The sequence below is a fragment of the Rhamphochromis sp. 'chilingali' genome, assembly GCF_963969265.1.
Source record: "Rhamphochromis sp. 'chilingali' genome assembly, chromosome: 14".
Taxonomy (NCBI): Eukaryota; Metazoa; Chordata; class Actinopteri; order Cichliformes; family Cichlidae; genus Rhamphochromis; species Rhamphochromis sp. 'chilingali'.
The window spans coordinates 24,012,158-24,035,337 of NC_137941.1; the positions used below are offsets into that span (position 1 = coordinate 24,012,158).

General features: G+C 41.0%; 1 protein-coding gene across 3 annotated transcripts in view; it reads right to left on the reverse strand.

The window, feature by feature from the left end:
* fgf14 (fibroblast growth factor 14) overlaps nucleotides 1-23,180 on the reverse strand; it is a 115,153-nt gene that overhangs the window by 12,990 nt on the left and 78,983 nt on the right. For all 3 annotated transcript variants that reach the window (XM_080902532.1, XM_080902531.1, XM_080902533.1), the window contains exons 2-3: nucleotides 22,559-22,669; nucleotides 21,303-21,406 (exon numbers count right to left, since the gene is read on the reverse strand). In XM_080902532.1, coding sequence (XP_080758658.1) covers nucleotides 21,303-21,406; nucleotides 22,559-22,669 — 215 coding nt within the window. The remainder of the gene's footprint in view (nucleotides 1-21,302; nucleotides 21,407-22,558; nucleotides 22,670-23,180) is intronic.

Consider the following 23,180-nt stretch of genomic DNA (forward strand, 5'->3'; position numbering starts at 1 on the left):
AGCAATCTATTCTGTGCAACAAGCTGACAAGCATATCTCAGACATGTTGACATGTATTTCTAGAAGAGTGCATGGACATTTGCACAAGTCCAAGCACAAACAAAAAGAAACAAGGATACTCAAGGCTTACAATGCAAGCCCCCCCCCCCCCCCCCCCTTCAAAAAAAACCCAAGAGGTGAGTCTGCAGGTACAGAGCTTCCTCTCTTCAGCGTTTCTGTCTCTGCTCTGTTTGAGTTGTTTACACCCTCAGGAAAAGTGTCCCAGATTTTCTAAGAGGAAATGCAGGTCCCCTCCATGTAGATTCACTTGTAAGTGACTCTCACTGCTTTGCACTTAAACAGCTTGAGATGCGGAAAATGCTGTAGTGATGTCAGACGATGGAAACTTGGTGAACAAAACTCAATGGTGGATCAGAATGAAAGAAATACTTTCTGAAGCTTAAACACTCCAAACAATTGACGAACAGCAAAACCCATCTGGATAATTGTTTCCACCACCCTGGAAGAAAGCGAAGGAGAATTTGTACACTCTTCAGGAATAAATTGATTGGCGCTTTGATGCTATTGTCAGGAAGAAAGCCTAGAGTTCCTCCTCCCCAGCCAAGAACATGTCACCATCTTCTCATCTTCCAAGAGAAGACTCAGCAGACCCAGCAGAACCCGGAACAACATTGCTGCCCGGTAAAGACTTGCCGACATCTTGGACTAAATCAATAAGCGATTGTCCAGCATCCACCCGAGATTGTCTCTGGTCGAAATTCTACACCTGGAATTCCACTTCTTAAGGGGATCCTTGGAAAATGCTATGCTACAGGACACGGTCAAGTCTCTTACTGCATTTAAAAAAAAAAAGATGATCAATTTCCAGGCCCATAGCACGTGAGATAACCTGATGTTGTCAGGCATCCCAGAATCTGCTGAAGAGGAAGCAGAAGTTACCACTAAAACCTTCACCGAGACCCACCTGAAGCTTCCATGGGACACAGTGAAGAACATCACCTTCCACTGGGTCCATCACCTCAGAGCCAGGAGACTTGACGCCCGAATATTCTGGCCAAATTTGAACATTTCAAGGTGCAGGTGGAAGGAAAAGAACAAACTTTAGCATAAACAACCAGTTCCCCAAAGAGATCCTGGAGTGACTCAAGGTCCTGTTCCCCATCCAACGCAGCTTCATTTAGAAGGGCCCCTGTGCTGTCATTGCCGTGAACTGGCCCTACATGGACGGACAACTCTACCACGACCCCTACAAGAGACTCATAGACCTGCCACAGATACAGATCCACTTAAAACCCCAGAGTTTCCTAATGTGTTCTCAGCCTGCTATAACTCTAGGCAAAGGAGAATAGCAGTTTTAATACATAAAAATATTAATTCCACAGTACTCAACGCAGTTACAGACCCAGGCTTTGCAACTCATTGCGATCTCTTCACAGCAACCGTAGGGGATATACTTTCGTCTCACATGTCCATCACTCCTAATCTCGTCTGGATTATTTCCTGGTCAGCAGCTCACTGTTGAGTGACATTTCAGACACTGAGATAAACCCTATAGCTGTCAGCGATCAACTCTAGTAAATAAGAAGGTCATTCCGGTAAGTAAAACGCAGAGATTTAATACATCATTGCATAAAGATGAAGACTTTATTAAATATTTTAAAAAAGAACGGGCTTTCTATTTAGACTATAATGACCTGTCTGGAACATCAGCAATTGTTCTTTGGCAGGCAGGGAAAGCTGTGATGACAGGTAAAAATATTTCATTTTCATCACGTAAGAAGAAAAGCGAAAACAAACATATTCAGGAATTAGAAGAAACCATTAAATCATTAGAAGAAGCCTGTGTGTCCTAGCTGGAACAGGAAATGCTGAGAAAAATACGCAAAAGTAGAATTCAATGAAATTATTGACCAAAAAACAAAATGTCACCACAAAGACTTTGCTTGCAAAATTTTGAACATGGTAACTGATCATGTCAGTTTCTAGCTAGTCAGTTAAAAATAAGTAACTTGGTATATGACCCTGAAAGAATAAACAACACTTTCAGGGACTTTTACAAAATTTTTTTTTTTTTTTTTTTTTTACAACATAACCCTTTGGAAATGATCAGATGGCACTGGGTTCACCACTGACATCAGGTGAACTGCAGGAAGCCCTGAAAAGCATGCCCAATGAAAAGGTTCCAGGTAGTGGTGGATTTCCAGCAGAATTGTGGAAAATTCTGGCACCAGTATTCCACAGAATGTTGCAGAAAATCAGGGAAAATTGCAGACCACCACCAAATGTAGTAGTAGTATTTATTTATTGTCATTGTCAAGAACAATGAAATTGCGTTTGGGGCTTCCATACAACCCCAAAAAAGAAGAAAATAATAAATACCCCTTGAAACCCAAGTGTACATATTTAACCCAGTGTGACTCCAATGCAATAAGACAATCCTTAACAATAACATGAGAACATGACAAGTAGTGTTCGTAGATATTCAGACAAAGACCTGAGAAACATGACAAAGTACAACAATGCAACCCATTCAATATTATTGTACTGTGAGATATGATATCAGATATGATAGTTATCTATTTAAGAAAGGGGGGGGGGGCAGGAGGGGGAAGAGAATAAAGATATGATGCACCAATGCAGAATATGAATTCTACCAAGATTAGTCTCCTGCTAAAACCAGAAAAAGACCCTGTATTTCCCACCAGCTATTGTCCAATATCCCTTATTAATGTTGACCTTAAAATAATCTGCAAAGCCGTCTCAAAAAGATGAGAGAAGATAACACCTCTCATAACACGTCTGGATCAAACTGGTTTAATAAAAGGTTGACACTCATCAACAAATACACATAGATTGCTTAATTTGACTACTCATGCAGTAAAAACAATTAAACCACAATATTGTCTCTAGATGCAGAAAATGGATTTCATGGAGGTAACTGGGAATTTTTATCTGGAACTTTTACACAAATTTGGTTTTGGGAACTCTTTCATAAACTGGTTAAACATATTATAGCGTTCCCCAACAGCATGTCTCCAGAGGGAGGAGGCAGGTATGCCCACTCTCCCCCTCACTGTTTGCAATTTTAATCAAACCACTAGGAGCAGAACATATGTGGATGATGTGTTACTATTTCTCCAGCATTGGCAAACCACTCTCTCTGAATTGATAAACTCTTTCTCAAGAGTATTTGATAAATTGGTTAAAATCTACAGTTCTCCGATCTATTGCTTGCTCTATAATTCTTCTTATTCTCCATTGTAATCTGGAACCACATGGCACTTTTAAAGAAAGTGGAAGACGATCTGAGTAGATGTAAGTCTCTACCCCTTAAATGATGGTTTCACTGTCACCTGACTGGTTTAGATCTGTGGACTCCCCCATCTCCAACTTCCTTTGGAACCCCCACATATTAGCTTAACCCTTTCATGCATATTGGTCACTACAGTGGACAGCTATTCCACAGCTGTTTTCTTGTATTGGTTTCAGTGTTGATGATATACTTGCACATAAACCACTACATTGGACACTGATGTGTCACTCCACACACATCAGTTGTCCACCTAAGTGGACATGTAAAAAAAAAAAAAACAACTCTTTGAAAAGTATATGTTTAAAAAAATGGAGTTCAAAAATCATTTTTTCATGCCTACAGAAGAATAAAAATACTTAAGAAAAAAAAAATCCAGATTGAGGTTGTCATAATTCATGCATGAAAGGGTTAAATAGACTACAGCGGACCAAGGATAGAGGAACGCTATATGTGCCTAACTTTCACCACTACTTCTTAGCCAACAGGCTACAATACATCTCAAGATGGTTAAAACATAGCCTCTTAAATGAGCAAGCAAGAAGGTCCTGAGTTCAATTCCACCATCAGGCCGGGATCTTTCTGTGTGGACTTTGCATGTTCTCCCCGTGTTTGCGTGGGTTCCCTCCGGGTACTCCGGCTTCCTCCTTCGGGTACTCCAGCTTCCTCCCACCATCCAAAGACATGCAGTTTGTAGGGATAGGTCAATTGATTAATCCAAATTGCCCATAGGAGTGAATGTGAGCACGAATGGTTGTCTGTCTCTGTGTGTTAGCCCTGCAACAGACTGGCGACCTGTCCAGGGTGTACCCCGCTTCTTGCCCTATGACAGCAATTTGCGATTAGAGCACGTAATCTGACTGAAGGATGAAGCGATCTATTTTCATACAAGCAAAGATGACAAAATGTAGAATTATTTTTTCGTGTCAGGCACACCTTCATTCTTTGCCCTTTCATCTTTTGTGACACCTTGTACTGGGTGGGTGGAAGAGCGTGGCAGAGGTTGTGTTTACACAGATAAAATGCAGTACAGTGCAGTTTTGGTAGCAGGTTTGGCATGGCATTATGCGGGAGCACCTCCTCTTATCATGAATGCAGGCACGCTCTTTTTCTAGCTTTAATTGATGCCAGATATGGACCATGAATTGTTCAGAATGCCAAAAGCTTGACAAAGGTCTTAGAACATGGCATGGCTTTTAATGAGCTGTTGCCAGAGCATGCTTGTTGCTTCTCTTTTATGTATGAATTATAAATTTAAGGTCACCAAGGCACAGCACTAAAAAAAAATCACATTGAATGGCAGCTCTGGTAAATGACAAGTAATTGTAAATCATTCTGTTGAACACAGCTAAGGTGACAGGTGCTGTAAATTTGTTCAGAGAGTTACCAGTTTCATAATAAATTCACTGATTAATTGGTAAATTGTGAGCTTTTTGCTTTAGTTGACTGAATCACTGGAGCCCCAACATGGCAGCAAGACTTACATATGAAATCTGAAATGTAAACTTTGTGTGCAAACAACTATAGTGTACTCTAGTCTGACTCTAACTCACACAATTTAAATTATTATTAGTAAGACAGATGCTCAAGTGCAAGTACACATGAGTACACATAATCTCCACTGACTGCATTTCACACTCAGCATCATGACCCTATGTCACTCCTGGCGACCATGAATTTTCATATCCAAATGAAACAGATACAGTATGGACTGAAACATGGTTTGAAAAAATCTAAATATATTGGTCTGATCCAGGATTCAAAAGAAGAAAAATGATCCACTGAAGAATCACAGTAATAGTCACATTTTCTCTTGTATTGGTGGCTTCTCCACATTGTGGGCTTATTGCTGATGCAGTTTGGGACCTCTTTCCCCCGTAAGACTGAAGTGGAGCTCCGGATCAGAACATACTTGATCTGAAGGATCATCTTTATCCTATGACAAAATATTTCTTCTGGTGGAAGTTTCATTTTCCAAGATGACAGAGGGCATCCACGGGGCACAAGGAGTCAATGAACGGTTTGGTGACTATGTAAATGAGATTAATAGTTGTTCGACTCCACCTTGTTGAACAACTTTGGGAGATTTTGGACAAACATGTTAAACAGCTTTCTTCTCTACTGTCATCTAAAACCAAATGAGAGAATCTCTTTTGGAAAACCAGTATTTCTTCTGACCAATAAAAGTCCAGAGACTTGGAACTGTTCTCTGACACGTGGCATGCCTTACAAAGACACTTTATTCTGATTTTCCGACTTTCCCTTTAAATTGCCACTGGTCCTTCACATAAAGCCAGATGTTGGAACTGCACAGAAGTGATCCTGGAACAGCTTGAACTCCTTTTTCTTTTTCTTTTTTTTTTTTTTTTGCCACTGCTAGCTCAGAACACCAGGCACTGAAAACACCCAGCTGGAAATGGCTTGACAGCAATTGGAAGTGGGCCATTTTTCCAGCTATTAGATTTGCTAGGATTTTGAATGTTAGTATGGTAGTATATGACTCTTAATGACTTAGCTTAATGGCTTAGCTGATAGACCCAGTGCTAATAACAACTACTTTGTCCTCGTGTTTTTCTAATAATAGCACTGTGGATATTACCCAGACAGTAATAGTATTAACTTGTACTCCGCTGGTTGTTATTTGTGATTCAGGACTTAAATCAGAAGACTTTGGTGTTTGGTCAGTGTGGTATTTATCCCACCCCTCCATGTTCACTGTGATTAGAGTGTTGGTGGAATAAAGTATATGGTACTATCACTGCAAACCATTAAAAACATGTGCTGGCCTCAGGAAAAAACAAAGGACACACCACTTTAATGGATAAAATTAGAAGGACTTATTTTTCCTTCTTGAAATTGGACTGCAGAATCACACAATGTCCATCTCTGCTGAAACCTTGCTGACAAGCAGCTAAAGCACTCAGCCTGAACGTCTGTGCATGAGGGGAAAACAGCAGAGGATTCCCCAACAGTCTGTCTCCCTCTGAAAATAAAATGTGGCATGGCTACAGCTGGAAGGCTGAGTGAGGCAGCCAGTCAGCCAGAAAGGAACCATGAAACCAAGCAGCCTGCCAGCGGTTCAATCATAAGCCATATCCTGTCGATCATGCAGTTAACGAGTTTGCTTTGAAAAGCAAACAAGCCAAATGCTAAATTTAAACAAGCTGGGAATGCACAGGAATGGTGACACTATAACTAATGCTGCAGAGAAATTGGTGGTTGGGTACATTAGGCATGGATGGGACTGCCATATTTCAGCTCGTAGTTCTCACCTGCAGTTCCAACTGCCAAGGGCTGAAGCAGGATTCAAGTGCATGTTAATCTGCTTCAATATCACAAATGAACAAACACAGTGTAGGGGTATGGATACTAATACTTTAGCAATATCACCTCATGACCCATTTTATGATCCCATAATCTGTTTTTATTCATTTTTATAAACTGGCTCTAGTAAAACCCCTATTAAATATTCAGATTTGATGAAGATCTACCACTTCAAATCGTACCCTATTAAGTCTATACCTGATGATGTATAAACAGTCTAATGTTTATTGCAATCCACATCTAAAAACAAAGACAATTTGGCAAGGCCGACTTTACGATTGATCCTGATACTGGGCCATGTTTTGTCACAGTTCCTCTGGTATTTCTTCCTATTCTTGGATGCAGAGATGCAGTTCACCAGCTCTCATTTTCTCGACCCTGGTTCCCCAGTAGTGTGCTTTAGAACAACTCCAAAACTAAATTCACAGAAGACCAAATTTATCAAAACTGCTCTTTAGTACAGTGGCACCAACAACTCATAACAGGCAAGTTCTCTTGTTTTTCTGTGGGGAAAACCTGTTCACCTGAAGGCTCACATCAGGTTTTCACATCAGCCCTCACTGTGCAACTCTGGAAAAAAGGTCAAAACTAAGTGCTTGATGCCACTTTTCACTCACTTGCCTATACAGTTAAGCTCTTTGCTGGTGTTCACTCTGGGAAAAATACAATATCTCACCCAGAAGGGCCAGAACTGTAAAACGACTTATGCATGATGGACAAGTGGCATTTAATACAAGAGTAAAATGTACGTCATGAGATTTTAAGTTCCAGATCTTCAGCGGTTTCTTGTGTTCTTATCTGTTCGATCAATACGCTTATACAACAGCAAGCTTCCTTATTTCTTTTTAGTGGAATACTGTGTGTGGGTGTATCACACAGATACTTCCTCTGACCTGCTGGCCTCTGCAGTGAAGCTGTGGTATTGTAACCACAAGATGGTGCAGCAAACAGTTCTAAGCAACAGGTCAGAACTACAGCATTCGTTGTACTGCTTAAAAAGAGATTTCTTTCCAGAACAAGTGTAATCTCACACACTCAAAAAACAAATCTGAAGATTTTGCAGTAGGTTTGAGGAATGCAGCTCTTTCCCTGCCAAAGTATTTACCGCATAGCATGTGTACACATAAATATACTTGCCCTGGAAATTGCAGTTTGTTGTGCTCCTATAGTAGCTGTTGTGTCAACTGGCTCACAGTGTGAACAGCCACATACACACTGGAGACCAGGTTTGGCTTTGATTTAAGAGAATTAATTCACATGATTTACAACCTTTCTGCAGGAGCCCTCACTATATTGATTTTTATAACTCCAGGGGTGAAGCTTGATAAAATGTTACTTTCATTTCATGGGTGGAAACAGAAAAGGAAGAAGGATGCTTGTGGAGGTAAAGAGAGGATTGCAGCTATTACACCTGCAGGCAGGCTGAACACTGAGGGCTTTTCTGTCACAGCAAAAGAACCTTCATCCTTCACACGTACACCCCCACACTTTGCTCGAGCTCCTGAGAAGGTTTTGAGCAAGACTTAAAACTGCAACAACGTGGGCATGACACAAAAGTCTTTCTGAAGCTTGAACCCCTATAAAACATCCATAACAATCAAAACCTCCACGGATCATTCCTTCATGTTAAATACCATTGAGGATAAACCAAAATAAGTAGCTATAGTAAACTACTCAGCTACCACATGAAATCCAACATGACTGCCTGACATTGAGTAGGCCCGTAAATAGGTCATGATGCAAAACCTGATCTTACACCTCAAAGCATGGACTATGCAAAACCCAAAGAAATCATGTAGTAGGCAGCACAGAGAAGATAGTTGCAAGGCTTCTGCCTGGAGATGCACTGATTGCAATTTTTTTAAAGTGCTGAACCAGGTGACCCTGAATCCTCCCTTAGTTATGCTGCAACAGACCTAGGCTGATGCACATGATGTGCTGAGTATTTCTTCTTCACTCACCTCTTTTTACTCTGTGTTTATGCACCACTCTGAATTTAATCATTACTTTAAACTCGGGCTCTCATCCACAGTGTGTCTTTGGTCCTGTCTTCCTCCCCTCACCCACAGCCCACTGTGGCAGATGGCTGCCCCTCTCTGAGCCTGGTTCATCCGGAGGTTTCTTTCCTACTAAAACAGGGTTTTTCCTTCCCACTGTCCCGAAATGGTTGCTCATAGGGAGTCATCTGATTATTGGAATTGTCTCTCTGTTATTGTATTGAACTGAAGAACATTCTCGTGGCTGATTCTAATTTTACTCACATGAAAAATAAGTAAAGTAAAAATTTAAAATATTATTAAATTTTTATAAATATTACATTGAAAGCACAGTGGCATGGTGGTTAACACTTTTGCCTGACTGCATGGGATGGAGTGTGGAGTTTATATGTTCTCTCCATGTTTGCACGGGTCCTCTCCTGACTGCGGCTTCCTCCCACAGTCCAAAGATGTTCATTTCATGACTTCAAAGATTTCATGAGGCTAGGTTAATTGGTGGCTCTAATACACATAGGTGTGGATGCTTGTCTGTCTTTCTTTGTGTGCTGATAATAAGGATTCTGACTTGTGGCTGGCTCTTAATGCTGAACAGCTTTAGCTTTAGCCAGTTTACCTTTGCTAGCCTTTTTAAAACTTTCATGCTTAGCTGGGCGAGGGGGATGATTAGATTATTTGACTTGCTGTTACAAATGTTTTTACGTTGTCGTGCTCGTCCCCCGCAGTTTACTGGCAAACTTTGTGTCTTCACTCCAGCGAAGAGCTTCGACGCTAACGACATGCTAGCGTGTGGGGGTGAGTTTGCACCACTCTCCGCCTGCGCCACTGTGTCCATTTTGTGCCTACATGAAATGGACAGGCTCATTATCAGGCACGATCAGAGGCTCGTCTGAGCCAAGCACAGCGGAAATAAGGCTAAAGGTTGGTCATCTCTCCACCACATGGTAAGTCAGAGTGAGATCCAGAGGACAAGTCAATATCTTGAACACTGTTCCTCAAAACATTTCCTGAACAGGTTTCTACTCTATGATAGGTCCTTTATCCTGATGAATTGAGGCACCGTTATTAGGGACTGCTGTTACTGTTAATGGTGTATGTGATAATATGTCACACAGCAAATACGAAGCTAAAGCCCATTTAGGTAGCCATTAGGTAGCCCTCTTCCATTTCTCCACACTCAGGTTTTGATGCATTGTAGAAGCTTTAGATGGTTCACCATGGGTATGGGCACTCTAAGGCTACACTAACCTATTTGCAGTGAGTTGATTCACTGTTATGACATCTTTCTATCATTAAATTTTTTTCTGTAGTAATTCAATTTCATTGTGCTGAATATAAGATACAAAATTGTAATTTAAATACTTCAGCAAGAAAAAACACGAGAAAAAAAACAACAAAAAAACAAAAACTACTTGATATGTGCAGCCCCTCACAGACAATTTTCTATTCTGGAAGAAGTGCCTGTAGCAATGAAGTCACTTTTATTAACCTGCAAGTGGTATTTTTATCATATGACATTTAATATTTATCTTTTTACCTGACGCAGAGCTACCTGCTGTGGTGACCCCTTGTGAATAAGAGAGCAGCCAAAAGTAGCTTTGCCTGATCTTATTATTTGGTAATATTCAAATATATGGTGTAGATATTACAGAGGAGGCAAATGATGGTTCGACTTTAAATATTTTTTTAAAAGGTTTGCTTTACTTTCTTTGCTTTTACTGTCTCCCAAAAGGCTGAACAAGGCGAGCTGCTAACAGAACTAAAGTTGCAAAATAGTTAGCCGAAAGAAGTGCTGAGTTCATGGTCTGGGGTAAATTTGCAAATGATATGCATTATGTTTCTGTTGGGATACTGAGTTCCCGAGTACTACTTGTAGCTTTCCAAGCCCTCATCTGTCCATTGCTCATTTGCACATAACAAGGCTCTAGAGGCAATAAGCACCATTGTGCCATTTGTATTTGCATGGTACTTGACATTTACACACTGGGAAAGCAATTAGGCCAGAACTAGGGCCATTAATACAGTGAACAGACTAGATGTGTTTGCTCTCATAGCTACCTCAATATGCATTCACAGAGAAATGAATATGATGCCATCTGCATTTCTATACTAACATTTCCTCTGTGGGTCTCAGAGAGGAATAAAGATGAAATTCACAGTTGAATTCACAGTTCAATGCGCCTACTCTTCTTCTGTTCTCCTTGTATTTTGCTGCTCAGCGATGTAAACATATCTTACACTCACACACACAAAACCTCGTGTACAAAATTTGATTTATCCATTGAGGCCTGAATCTAAACAGCCTCAACTTTACACATGCAATTTCAAGTCTTTTAAAAGATAATAACAAGATAATCCAGACAAGAGCGCTGGAAACAAGATATAAGAGCAGGTTAGCAGTTACTGCCAGTGCCTACCTATGACATGTTCCCACATTCCCAAAGTATTGGAACATTTCTGCTTGGAAAACAGTATTTCAAATCAAATCAAATCAAATCAAATCACTTTTATTGTCACATCACATGTGCAGGTACATTGGTACAGCACATGTGAGGGAAATTCTTGTGTGCGAGCTTCACAAGCAACAGAGATTACTTACTTTCTAGTAAGTAATCATGAAAGCTTATTCAAATAAAAAGGAAATATGCAATATTGGGCAACGGTTGAGGATCAGTGTAATCAACAGTGAACTGTTTGTATGTGATACTTTCCAAGAGTTGTAGTTTATCAAATGATTTAGTGGAGGCCAAAGGCAGTAACTAAAACCACACGGAGGCTTTTATTACAGAAGTAATTTAAAGTTGACCAAGTTTTAGTGCAGGGGTGGGCAATTTATCTTCCCAAGGGGCCACATGAGAAACTAGGACTGTTGTGGAGGGCTGCACCAGTAAGCCGAACTCAATTCTGCTCTGTAATATTTCTACTAACAATTAATTGACTTAAGCTTAGCTGACAGCTGTTGGGTTTGAATTTTATGTTGCAGAGTTAAATAAATAATCTTTGGATGCTCAGTAACCTAACCAAATAATTCCATCTGTTTTAGGCTTTTATTTCCTTATACAACAAAATAATATTTTATAAGTTGCTAATCTGCTGTATTTATGCCAAAACGTTGATGGTTTTGTTAAATAAAGATGAAGGTTTTTAGCTGAATGAACAACTGATAAATGGGGGCAATTCGCACAGGTTGTCTGCACTTGTGTGCACGCTACACTGGTTATATTGACCACAGCAGGGCTTTCCCTGCTGCACACCTTGGAGTTTCCTCATCAACACCAGCCCCCTTCCCCCCTCCTTTTTTTCTCGCTTCAAACCCTCATTCTCTGAACCAATGCACTGTTTCTACTTTTTCCAGCCTGCTGCCTTCCCATTATCTTTCAGATGCACACAATAGCACTCCCTCCAGCATCCTTATCAAACCAACTAACTGCTTGTGTGTTTTTGGTCAGTTAATTTTAGATGTAAGGATTATCTCGGCTGGATAAGGGAGGCAGTGCAAGCCTGGATATAGCTGGATATTGGCCACCGCGGTCGAAAGTCTGCTGTGGAGGAAAAATATAGATGAAGATACTTGTATAAGGAAACATTTTTTTAAGGAAAAGAAGAAAGTATTTGAGATTCATGAGGTATACATCTGGAAATTAACAAAGATAAGTACATACAGAGGTATATATATTTTTTTTTTATATTTGTGCAGTTATGATCTTGAATTGTTGGAACACTGTTGATATTGTTGTTTGTCAATGTGTATTAACTTCAATAAAAATGTAATTCAACCACTCTCAATATTTTCATCAAAGCAATGAAACGTATTACATTAATTACATGTAAATGCTTTTTTGGCAACATCGTGGTTGCACTGCTGGTGAGCTGGGTCCTTTCTGTGTAAGGTTTGCATGATCTCCGTGTGCCTGGTTTTCTCCAGGTTCTATAGCTTGGTCCCCACAACCCAAAGTTGAGTGTTGTGTTAATTGATGAAACTGGCCATAGGCGTTTATGTGACTGCAAATAATTGCCTGTCTCTCTATGATAGCCCTCCCACCTGACTGGTGACCTGTCTTGGGTGTTCCCTGCTGTAAGGCAGCTAGGACAGGCCTCGAGATGACTGGATAGCAGTGATGGGAATAACGGCGTTACAAGTAATGGTAACGAATGAGCTAACTAATTACTATTTATATCGTTACAACGCTGTTACCGTTACTAACAAGAAAATGCGGTGCGGTCGCGTTACTATCTTTCAACAAAGAAGCTGTGTTCAGCTTACAGCATCTTATATCATTTGCACGGAAGCAGACGTAAGTAATCTGGGCGCTACAGCTTTAAGCAGCTGTGCGCGCTCCCGCGGACGGCAATCACTTTTTGGCACAACACCTGGAGCTAAGGGGCAAAACAATCGCATGCGTGCTGCTGTTTGACTGAGGAAGAATAAAGTAGTTGTGCCAATCACATGACCACTGTAAGATGACAAAGGTGATATATACCAGTTTTTAAATTGTGTTGATAGGCCACGAAAAACCAGAGTCATGATAAACAATATATAAATTTTTCCTGAATAGTTTCATCACGTTTACTGTCTAAGGACAGCGCTAGCAAGCACTCTCTGCTCATGACCAAAAAAAACAAAACAAAAACCAGCCCGTTCATTTTGGTGGAGAAATGCACAATATCGACCAATCAAAAAATGATATGGCAACATGACATTTGGCTGTTTAGGAAGAGGGGAAAGTTTTAGGAGTGACAGCGAGAGAGAGAGAGAGAGACAGCAGAAAAAGAGAGAGAGCAGTATATACCTTTGTGAACAGACAAATGCATTTTTCTAGAAGAAAAACAATCCAACATGGTAACTGGGGCCCGTTCTTCGTACCTCGCTAAGTAGGTTAGCCGGATTAGATTGTTGACGATTTCGCGTGATCCTGGATCAGTCGGTTCCCCGAAGCTCATCCGGGACTTGCTGTCATAGCAACAGAGCCGTAAGCGTAAACCTGCTCGGGAGCAGGTTTACTTTATGTAAACAGGATTAGATCGCGGCCACGCAGGTATGTCCGCTTCATTTATACGAAAGCAACAGCGATAAATAAATAACATCAATGTAACTGAAGATAATGCAGCACTTGATCCTTTTATTGATGTCACACAGATACATACAGGTCATTTCCTAAAAAAGGGAAATGTACTATTAACATTCTATTACATGTATGTGATTATTACAGATGTAATTCATATTTCAGAGTAGTAATTGTAAATTACTTCGTGTAATCAAGATGAGAGACCACGGCTATAAAAGCGAAGGTGGATTTGGGAAGTCTGTCGCAGTCATATCCTGTCCGTTTACGCGAGCAACCCATTGCGGAAGGTGCAAGATTGATAAGGAGAGTCCTCAGAATTCAGCGTATATTGCGGGACAGACAGGATCCTTTAGCTCAGCGCGACAGTGTGCTCATTGAGAGATATCGATTTTCCCGTGAGGATATTATTTACTTAACCAACTTGTTGACGAGGGGGTGCAGGACCACCACCTGTCTTTTTTTGCTCTGCCCTTTTCTTGGTTGCTGTTATAAACAAACAGAGTATTCCAGGGTCTCTTTCCAAGAGACGAAAAGCAATATAAGTGATAAATATTACCATTCTGTAGAATATTCTTATATTTCACTTTTACTTGTTCCCATGTTCTAGTGGGTCCTGTTGTGGCTCTAATGTGAAAGAGGATATAATATAACAATATAATATAATGTAATATAATATTGGATAATATAGTGTAATATAATAAATCTACCCTACCGCCTACTGGTGTTGGCCAGAGGGGCCGATGGCGCAATATGGCAGCCTCGCTTCTGTCAGTCTGCCCCAGGGCAGCTGTGGCTACAACCGTAGCTGCCTCCACCAGTGTGTGAATGTGAGAGTGAATGAATAGTGGCATTGTAAAGCGCTTTGGGTGCCTTGAAAAGCGCTATATAAATCCAATATATTATTATTATTATTATTATTAAATTACTTACGAGTTTAATTTGTCAGCAACTTTCTGCCAGCCCTCTCTCCTTGCTTTTGCAGCCTTTGCAGTGTTCCCTTGCGTTCTGATTAAACTCTGAAACTCCTGAAATCCCTCACTCAGGAGTTCTTGCTCTGCTGCCGAAAAATACCGAGCCGAGCGCGCTCCTTCGACATTTTCGCCGACCAATCAGAGGGTTGCCGATCAATGTTTCTACTATCGATGCGTAGCCCCTTTTATGACACCCAGTGATGTCACATTACTGCGTCCAGCTGTACTAATCGTCAACAGCAGGTGTGTTCGGGGAACCGGATTAGCGAGCTCACGGTTAGCGCGATGATTTGATCTTGGATGTGTCATTTGATCTTGGATGTAGTAAGCGACGTACGAAGAACGGGCCCCAGGTCATGTTGTCTGCAGCATGAGACAGGAAGTAGGGAACAATGCATATACAGTGTAACCAATAGCTATACAGTTGGAGTTAGAGAAAGCTTTGGTCTTTGAGGGAGCACTTCAAAAATCTGAGAAGGGAGAAATGTTCTGCTGGCGTAATTCATGTCAGTTGAAGTGACTACCAAAAAGTAAAAAATAATGCTGGAGCAAAGTAAAAGTTCATCAACAAATATGCTGGTATGAGATAATCAGCAGAGTGACTGTGGACAAAAGTTAGGTTGTAAAGTATGATTGAATGCTAATCTAAATAGCTGCTAGCCAAGAAGCTAACAAATGAGCCCCTTAAAATGCAGAAGCTGAAGCAAATTAGCTAATGCAAGCACAATTTCTGACTCTGTGCTCCTGTAATCCAGTGTGCTATTGAAGGAAAGCTTGCAGGGATCTCATTGCATTTTATTCACTCATAAATATGTGTGAGGTAAACCAGTGATGCAGACAACAGCTGCTCTTAATTGCCTTAAATGAACAGTGGTTAAGGGAGAGATGTGACGCTAACAGACCTTAAGCTGTTGTTATAAAAAGAGATGAAGGACAAATTAGTGTTGTTTATTTGAGACTTATTGTTCAGAGAGTAAATCCAAAGATACTGTGGCAAGTGTCCTTATTTGGACTGGGTAACCCCCTGCTACGCCAAGAAAACTCTCCTTTGCGCTGCCACAGTGCAAGCTGCGCTCCATAGAGCACAATGAACTGACACGATCCTGCAAAGAAGGAAAATGTCTGACAAAAAGAATCAAATCTGTGCAATATCATAACGAGCCAAGAGCATAAAGTCATTAATAACAGCAATGTTAAATGGCTGAAGGACCAGTCGATCTGTTCTTATCTTGCATTGGCCCCTACCAGCAGTTCACCAGTTTAGCTTTGACACCTACCTCCAACCTTGTTGTTCATTAATGCATGAAGCAGCTCTCCCTCCAGCCCCTACAACCACTTTCTTTCCTGACACTGCCACTGCATTAAAGGTGGGTGAAACGCTTTTAAAAAAAAAAATGAGCCCAACACCCCCCTTCCCCACAAAACCAGCCCCACACCTCAGCTCTGAGACTTACTCTCTTCCAGAGGCAAGATCATGTGAGTCATCATCACAGTATATGTAGATATTTGGGAATATGAAAATAATAACGTTGCCAACGTATTAAGTTTTTTGGGGGGTGTTTTTAAATGTAATCCAGTTTGTTAAATTACATCATAGGAACTTTAGATAAGCATGGTTTATAACAAATAACATCAGAGATCATTTTCAGTCTTGGCAGGTTTGCAGACACCATCAACAAAACTGTTAACTCAAAGCCATCTGCTGGCTTATGGGGTTACATATACACTAAACAAACACACGTGCACACTTGCAGACACATGTGAACTCATACACATTGGGTGTTATAATGTTGTTTGTGTCTTCTTCATCATGCATATTGATTTTAACTTTTTACACCCTAGAAGGTTTATTCATGCATCTTGCTATAGCTGGCAAGGAAATGCAATAAGTTCAAGTGTTTTAACAGGCAGTCTGAAAGCCACCTTTGTCCATCCATACATCCATCCATTTTCTGCCACTTTGCAGGCTGCAGTGATAACAATCTATCCCAAGAAGCCAAGCCCTCCATCTCCCTGCCCATCTCTTCCAGGGAACACTGAGGAGTTCTGCAGCCAGCCAAGAACCAACCTAGTCTGATGCTCAATCCAACTTAACTGGCTCCTTTTGATGTGGAGGAGTAAGAGTCCCTCCTGAATGACCAAACTCCTCACCCTGTCGTCAAGGGAAAGCTCATTTACAGCACTTGTATTTGCAGTCTCACTCTGTCACTACCCAGAGCTTATGGTCATAGATCAGAGCATGAACACAGACTGACTGGTAAATCATCAGTTTTGCTTCCATGCTCAGCTCTCTTTTCACCACAACAGACCGATACAGCGTCCGTATCACTGCAGATGGCTGCCCCTCCCTGAGGTTGTTTCTGCTGAACATTTCTTCCAGTTAAAAGGGAGTTTTTCCTTGCCACTGTCGCCAAGTGCTTGCTAATAGTGGTCTGATTGTTGGCATTTTCTCTGTATTATTGTAGAGTTTTTACCTTACAATATAAAAAGCCTTGAGGCAGACTGCTGTTGGGATTTGGCTATTTCAACAATTATTCCAGGATGAGCTTGTCAATATATAGATATAAACATAGATATAGATATAAAATATGAAATTCTGCACTCATGACATGCCATGTCTTTGGTGTTAGCAAAATGGCAGAAAATTTGAGCATATCTGTATAAAAAAAACACAAGGTTTGATTATCTCATTAGCAAAGTTGTCAGGAAAATATAAAATACATAAATCTAACGGTGCCTTCAGTGTTCTTGAAGGACCAACTTCAGTTAATCCCATGCAAGCTGCTGTTCTCTTATTCTGCCTACACACAACCACCATTCACCTTCATTTTCATATTGATGTAAAGTGAAGGAGCCCTCACATCAAGCTCATCGGAGCTTTCATACATTCTGAATTGGGCACTACAGGAAATAGATGCCCTCAGCACTGCTCCACTTTGGCCCTCTCAAGGATTCCATTTCTAAAAGGAACACTCAAGTAATGTGGCAAGTCATTTTGACAATCATGAAAGGTAGCACTAACAAGTGCAGGCTGCTGATAAAGGAAGGCTGCAGTGAGAGACTCTAGTGAAGTGAGGGGATGGGGAACTAGTTCCAAAGAAAACCAGCCAACCATGAAATGCCGAACCTTTACACTTGAGAGATGGCAACAGACTGTATTAGCAAGACTGAAACATGACAACAAAATCAGGAGTTGCATTCTGCGGCACCACAATTTCATCATGTATAACAAAAAAAACTATATAATCCAACACTCCCTTGTTTGCTTTTAGGGATTTAGTATGCTAGTCCCTGCAGAATAATTAATGATTTATGTTTTATCTCATTTGAATGTGTCTGTTTTTGCACCAGGAGCTCTATTACAGTCATCTGGAGACTTTCAGCAATCCTGTTTCTGCTATCTTCCACCAGTACAACAAGTTGGGAGAATTGCTCTGCTGTTATTACATTTCGAAAGTATCCCTGATCCAGGGAGGAGCCTGGAGGAGAAATTAGCCAGGAGTTTATTGGCTCAGATACAAAAGGAGCAGATTGAAAAGGGGGTGAGATGATTGAACTCTTCTTTATTCCATGGTGTGTCCTTTGTGCCAGGCTGTGCAGTCACTTTGATGTTATCTCTGTCATTTGAGCTCCATACTGCGCCTTGGGTGCCTCACACAAAAGAATATGATGCACCACCAGAGGCCATGAATGGGCTTCCCATCTATTTTCTGCAAGAGGGGAACTCTCCTTTTGAGCCGCCTCGAGTGTCACTCATTATCAAAGTATATCATTGCAGTAAAAGCCTCAGAAATGCATTTAATATGTAAAAGAATACTGTACAACTGGCCAAGTGAATACTGATTAATTAAACTAACCTCGCTTCAGGGAACTTACTAAAGAACACTTTTTTCCAATAACAACAGCTTGTTTTTCACTGTTGTTCAGTGTCCTGTGTTTGTCTCCAATCAGCATGTTTTTGTGCATTATCATAACCATCAAAGAAGCTTCTGAAAATGTGAGTGCACTAAAATCAAATACGCCTAATCGGTAGGAAAAGGTCGACTGTCAGATTGTCACTTGTGAAGGAACACCGTGATAATGGGAGGAACGCTGCACCTTTCTTTCAAAAGGAGAAGCGCAGCGGCAGAAAGGAGGGGGTGGTGAAGATGGAGGAGGATGAAGAACATCTTACTGAGCTGCCATTAGTGGTCTAATTCACACACTAAGAATCAAAAAGAGACCTTTGAGTGGGTGGTTGGATTGTTGAGGGCCGATCAGAACCTCCATTAGCACAGAAATAAGCTGCAAATGGAACAGAGGAGCTGCGTGAAAAAAAGAGAAGGGCCAACGGTGTTGAAGGAACACAGTGCTCCGGCCAGGCAGAGCCAGACCCACTTCACAGCACTTCTGCTCAGCTAAACATGTCAAGAAGCTGAAAGATAAAATACCAACCACACAGAGGGACGAGAAACTCAAAGCTAACTCGCATTCTTCTTACAGGTTCTTATTACTGTAGGTTAGAATCCCAAGCACTGACAAACTGCATCTATATTACAGTGAAGCTTTGTTTATTGAGCTGTGAAAAAAGTGTCACAGCTCCTCCATGACTGAACTAAAATTGGTTGCCATCTCCTTTAAGGATGTCTCCTTGAGAAGCAATGGACTACTCCAAGCTTTCCTGCTGAACTTGGATCACTGCTTTGATGACTGCCATTGTGTCAAAACATACACAGCTTGATTTGCAAAGTTCTAAATATGCTGATTAGTGAGTGAGGAGTCAGTGAAGACTGTGTTGGTCTTACCAAAAAAACTGCCGTGAGCAGAGACTCGATGGCACGCTAGCATGTATCGAAGTCTGGTCATTAGTGGCAAATGTCCTCTTTCACACTTTTCACTAAATTACAACAGAACTCTATGCTGAGAATCTCACCCTCAGGGGCAAATTTATGAATCGCAGTTTCAGTGTTATACTCTAGACTTGATTTGAGTCACTGTCAGAGGATATGGTGGATGAGCAAGACTGGATGCACCGCTTTAAGGTTTGGAAACTGAACGGCTCCGACTCAGAAACCTGATGACGCAGAAAAATACCAGCGATGATTCTTGGGAGGAAAGTTGTTAGTTTGTTGCATATTAGTGTTTGAGGTCTATGGTGAAATGGCAACTTCACATGTGCAAGTTATGAGAAGAGGACTTTCAAAGGACTATACAGAACAGCAAGAGCACTGGAAGAAGTTAAGCACTGCAAAAGAGTTGGTCAGATTGAAATTGGTACAGGTTTTGAATTTCCTGGATGGATTTCTGGAATGTTTTTGAGCACATCTCATGTATTCTTATATTTACACAACTGCTGTGCTCAAAGTCTACTTTTATGCCGGTTTAATGCAATATCATTCTGTGAACTGGAGCACATGCAAAAGAATTGAAAATGTATAAATGTGCAATCTGTGTAAGTATATGGTGAAAAAAAACATCTCAATAAGAACAAGTGTCTTAATTAAAGTATGTGTTTACACGAGAAAAGGGCTGCCTGCATTTAACGAATTGTGGAATCGTGTCTTTTTGTGTGTTCTGATAGTTAGCACGGTTTCATTTATAATCCCTACTGTGCAATTCTATAACAAGAGCCACAGGATTCTAGGTCAATCCTCTCAAATGAATTTCATTTTTTGGCCTAAGTCAAGCAGTGATTAAGCAGACGGGAATCCTACTATATACTTGAAGAATGCTCGTGCATGGTACAGTAAGAGAAGTAGCCTCTGTAAACCTCTACGGTAATGAATGAGGGAAAAAAAAGGCAATTCCCGGTCTGTGCTCTGAGCATTAGGAACATGTGCACAGCAGGAGGTGACGAGACAATGATTCTGATGGATATCCCTGTCCAGCAGAGAGTCACTCCTCCCAATGTTCTTTCTGCTGATTGATTTGAGTGACTGGGAGAGGACAGAGCGGACTGGGTGAGGTCTTATCACTCCCTTGGCTGCCTAACCTGCCGGGCCCATGTTGTTTTGAAGAGAGGCCGTCAATAATAGTGGGTGACTGTGTAGTGAAAAACAATGGCTGCTCTTCAGATGTCCTCACTCTAATAAATAACGCTGTAGCTATGAATGTTGAATATGTAGCATAGGTTTATGAATGCCGTGCTAAACATTTCAATGTGCCACATGACAAAATATATCCTGTAATTTAGCATTTTAGACCGACAGAGGTAAAAAAGATAAACACTTTGTTTTTTGGGGTTTTTTATCCTGAGCATCCTGACCGTTGTCATCAGATGTCAATTCATATAGACTGACAAGTCGCAAGGCATTTAAGCTGATGAATAAAAATTGGACTGCATAAATTTCTGCTTAATGGGATCCCTGAGCTTCACGGAAATGCAATTATCCTGTTGCAAATGTGGTATTGCAAATATTGGAGACATGGTCAAAGCCCCCTTACTGAAAATGGAGTCTGCCTTAATGTCAAAACTGATGATTTTATATGCATACAGCTGTACACAGGTACAAAACATAAACAGATGCCACACATAGAAACATTTTCAGCATTATGCTTCATTTTGTGTTATGCAGGAACAAAACAGGTGTCTTACTGAAAGCCGTGCAGAATAGAATAGAATAGAATAGAATAGAATAGAATAGAATAGAATGCTCACTGATGTGTACAGGTGGCCCTCCCCGTTCATTGCGATGTATAACCCTGTCTTCACGGATTGAATGGCGACAACTCTGAGGCCCACAGGAATAAGGTTGAACAAAGCTGGGGAACACACACGTAAAACAAGCAAACACAAACATTCATCAAAATCTCACCAAAAAATATTGAAACAGACAAACCAAACATTAAGTAAACTTTAACTAGATGGGGGTAAAACATTTAAGTAACAATCCATCATCTAAACACAAGATGTCTATCTTTAAGGCGTTGCAAACTATGGATAATACAACTGCTGACTGCTGCATTTAGGTAATCTCAGAAGATGAATTGCAGCACAGCTGGTGGACGTGACTAGCCTAGCGCAGCCTTGGCCACTCAGTGCTACCTGAGAAGCAGTTGTAATTGGGGCCACCGCTAGTGCGAGGCTGATTTAATAACACCCTTGTTGTTGTAGCAGACTCGTGGTAGGTAATGGGTATTGTTTGTATGGGGGAGAAACAAGAGGACTGGCCTGGCTGGGACATTAGGTGTGTATTTGGGAGACATGCACTAAAGGGATGCAATGAACTCAGCTGACCCTGCAAGCAACTGGAAAGGGCAGGCTTGCATCCTAGAAGAAAATCTGAGAGAACTAAATGCAGAACCACTCATTTCCTTTCCTTTTTGATGGCTTGCGGTCAGTTTCAACTGCCGACACCTAATTTGATCCTGGAGTTAAAATGACACGCTATCTATAATGCTTACCGTTTCAATAAGTCCCTTCAGCCTACCGCATGTGACATGTGCCACATCTCTTCCTGCTGACAGGAGTAAGTGACACAATGCAGAGTGTCAGGCTAGCATTAGCACCAAGCACTGGAATCAAATTAACCACCTAGCCTGAAGTGTTAGAGGAGCAGTGCCAGAACAAGCTAATAATACCTTTTTCTCTCTGTTGAGCCTACTGTTTCCTGGTCCACTTTGCCTCTCAGGAAAAGGACCAAACTGTGTGATCCCATGGCTCCATTTAAGAGCCATTTTTGCTCCAAAGATCAAAAATACTGACCAGACATTAGCAGAGGGTGACTGCTTGGTTAATTTTTTTGTATAAGAAGAATAAATATGGAGCAGGAAACAAGCCAGACATAAAATTGTGCTCAAGAAACCTACACAGGGTAAACTTTTCTATAACCTCTGCTAGTATTTCTTTAGATTATTCCAGACACCTGTTAAAAATCTGATCTACAAGTCCAAGAGATATTTCAAGGTACTCACAGGAATTACTGCTGTCATCCTTGGTCCCATCAAGAGAGCCATCGGGGTTCATTTGCAAGTAGTATCCCTGCCTGCAATATAACCTGGTCACTATACCCTTGAGCTGGGGATCTGAAGGAAAGGGGGGGGGGGGGGAAGAGAAAGAACAGAGAATAGTTAGAATAAACTTCAAGAATGCAACTTTTTTGATTTAATACACAACAAAAAGAAAATTGTTTTCACGGGGACTTTATGGCAAAACACCGAGACACACACAAAGTATTGTAGCTGGTGGTTTTTCACAAGCAAATCCCCAAGCCACCTTTCTGGCACATAAGCCCCATCCTGCTCAGAGATAGTCCATCCAATTATAGGTAGCAGAATTAATCTGTGGTTGCCTGACTCCCATAATGAACCCAATAGCACCCTCTCTGGGTTCTTCGTATGTAGGATGTGAGAGTGTCTGCGTGCCGTCCCTTCTAGCTGCCCCGACAGGGGAATTAGCCGCATATCTACCGTAAATAAATCACTAGTGTTTAATTGCCCAGAGCCGCTGCAGCTCAGCGAGTCGTATTGTAATTTAGTTGGCATTTTGTCAGTTTGCAATAACATGACAAAAAGTGAAAGTGAAATGTAAAAAGTA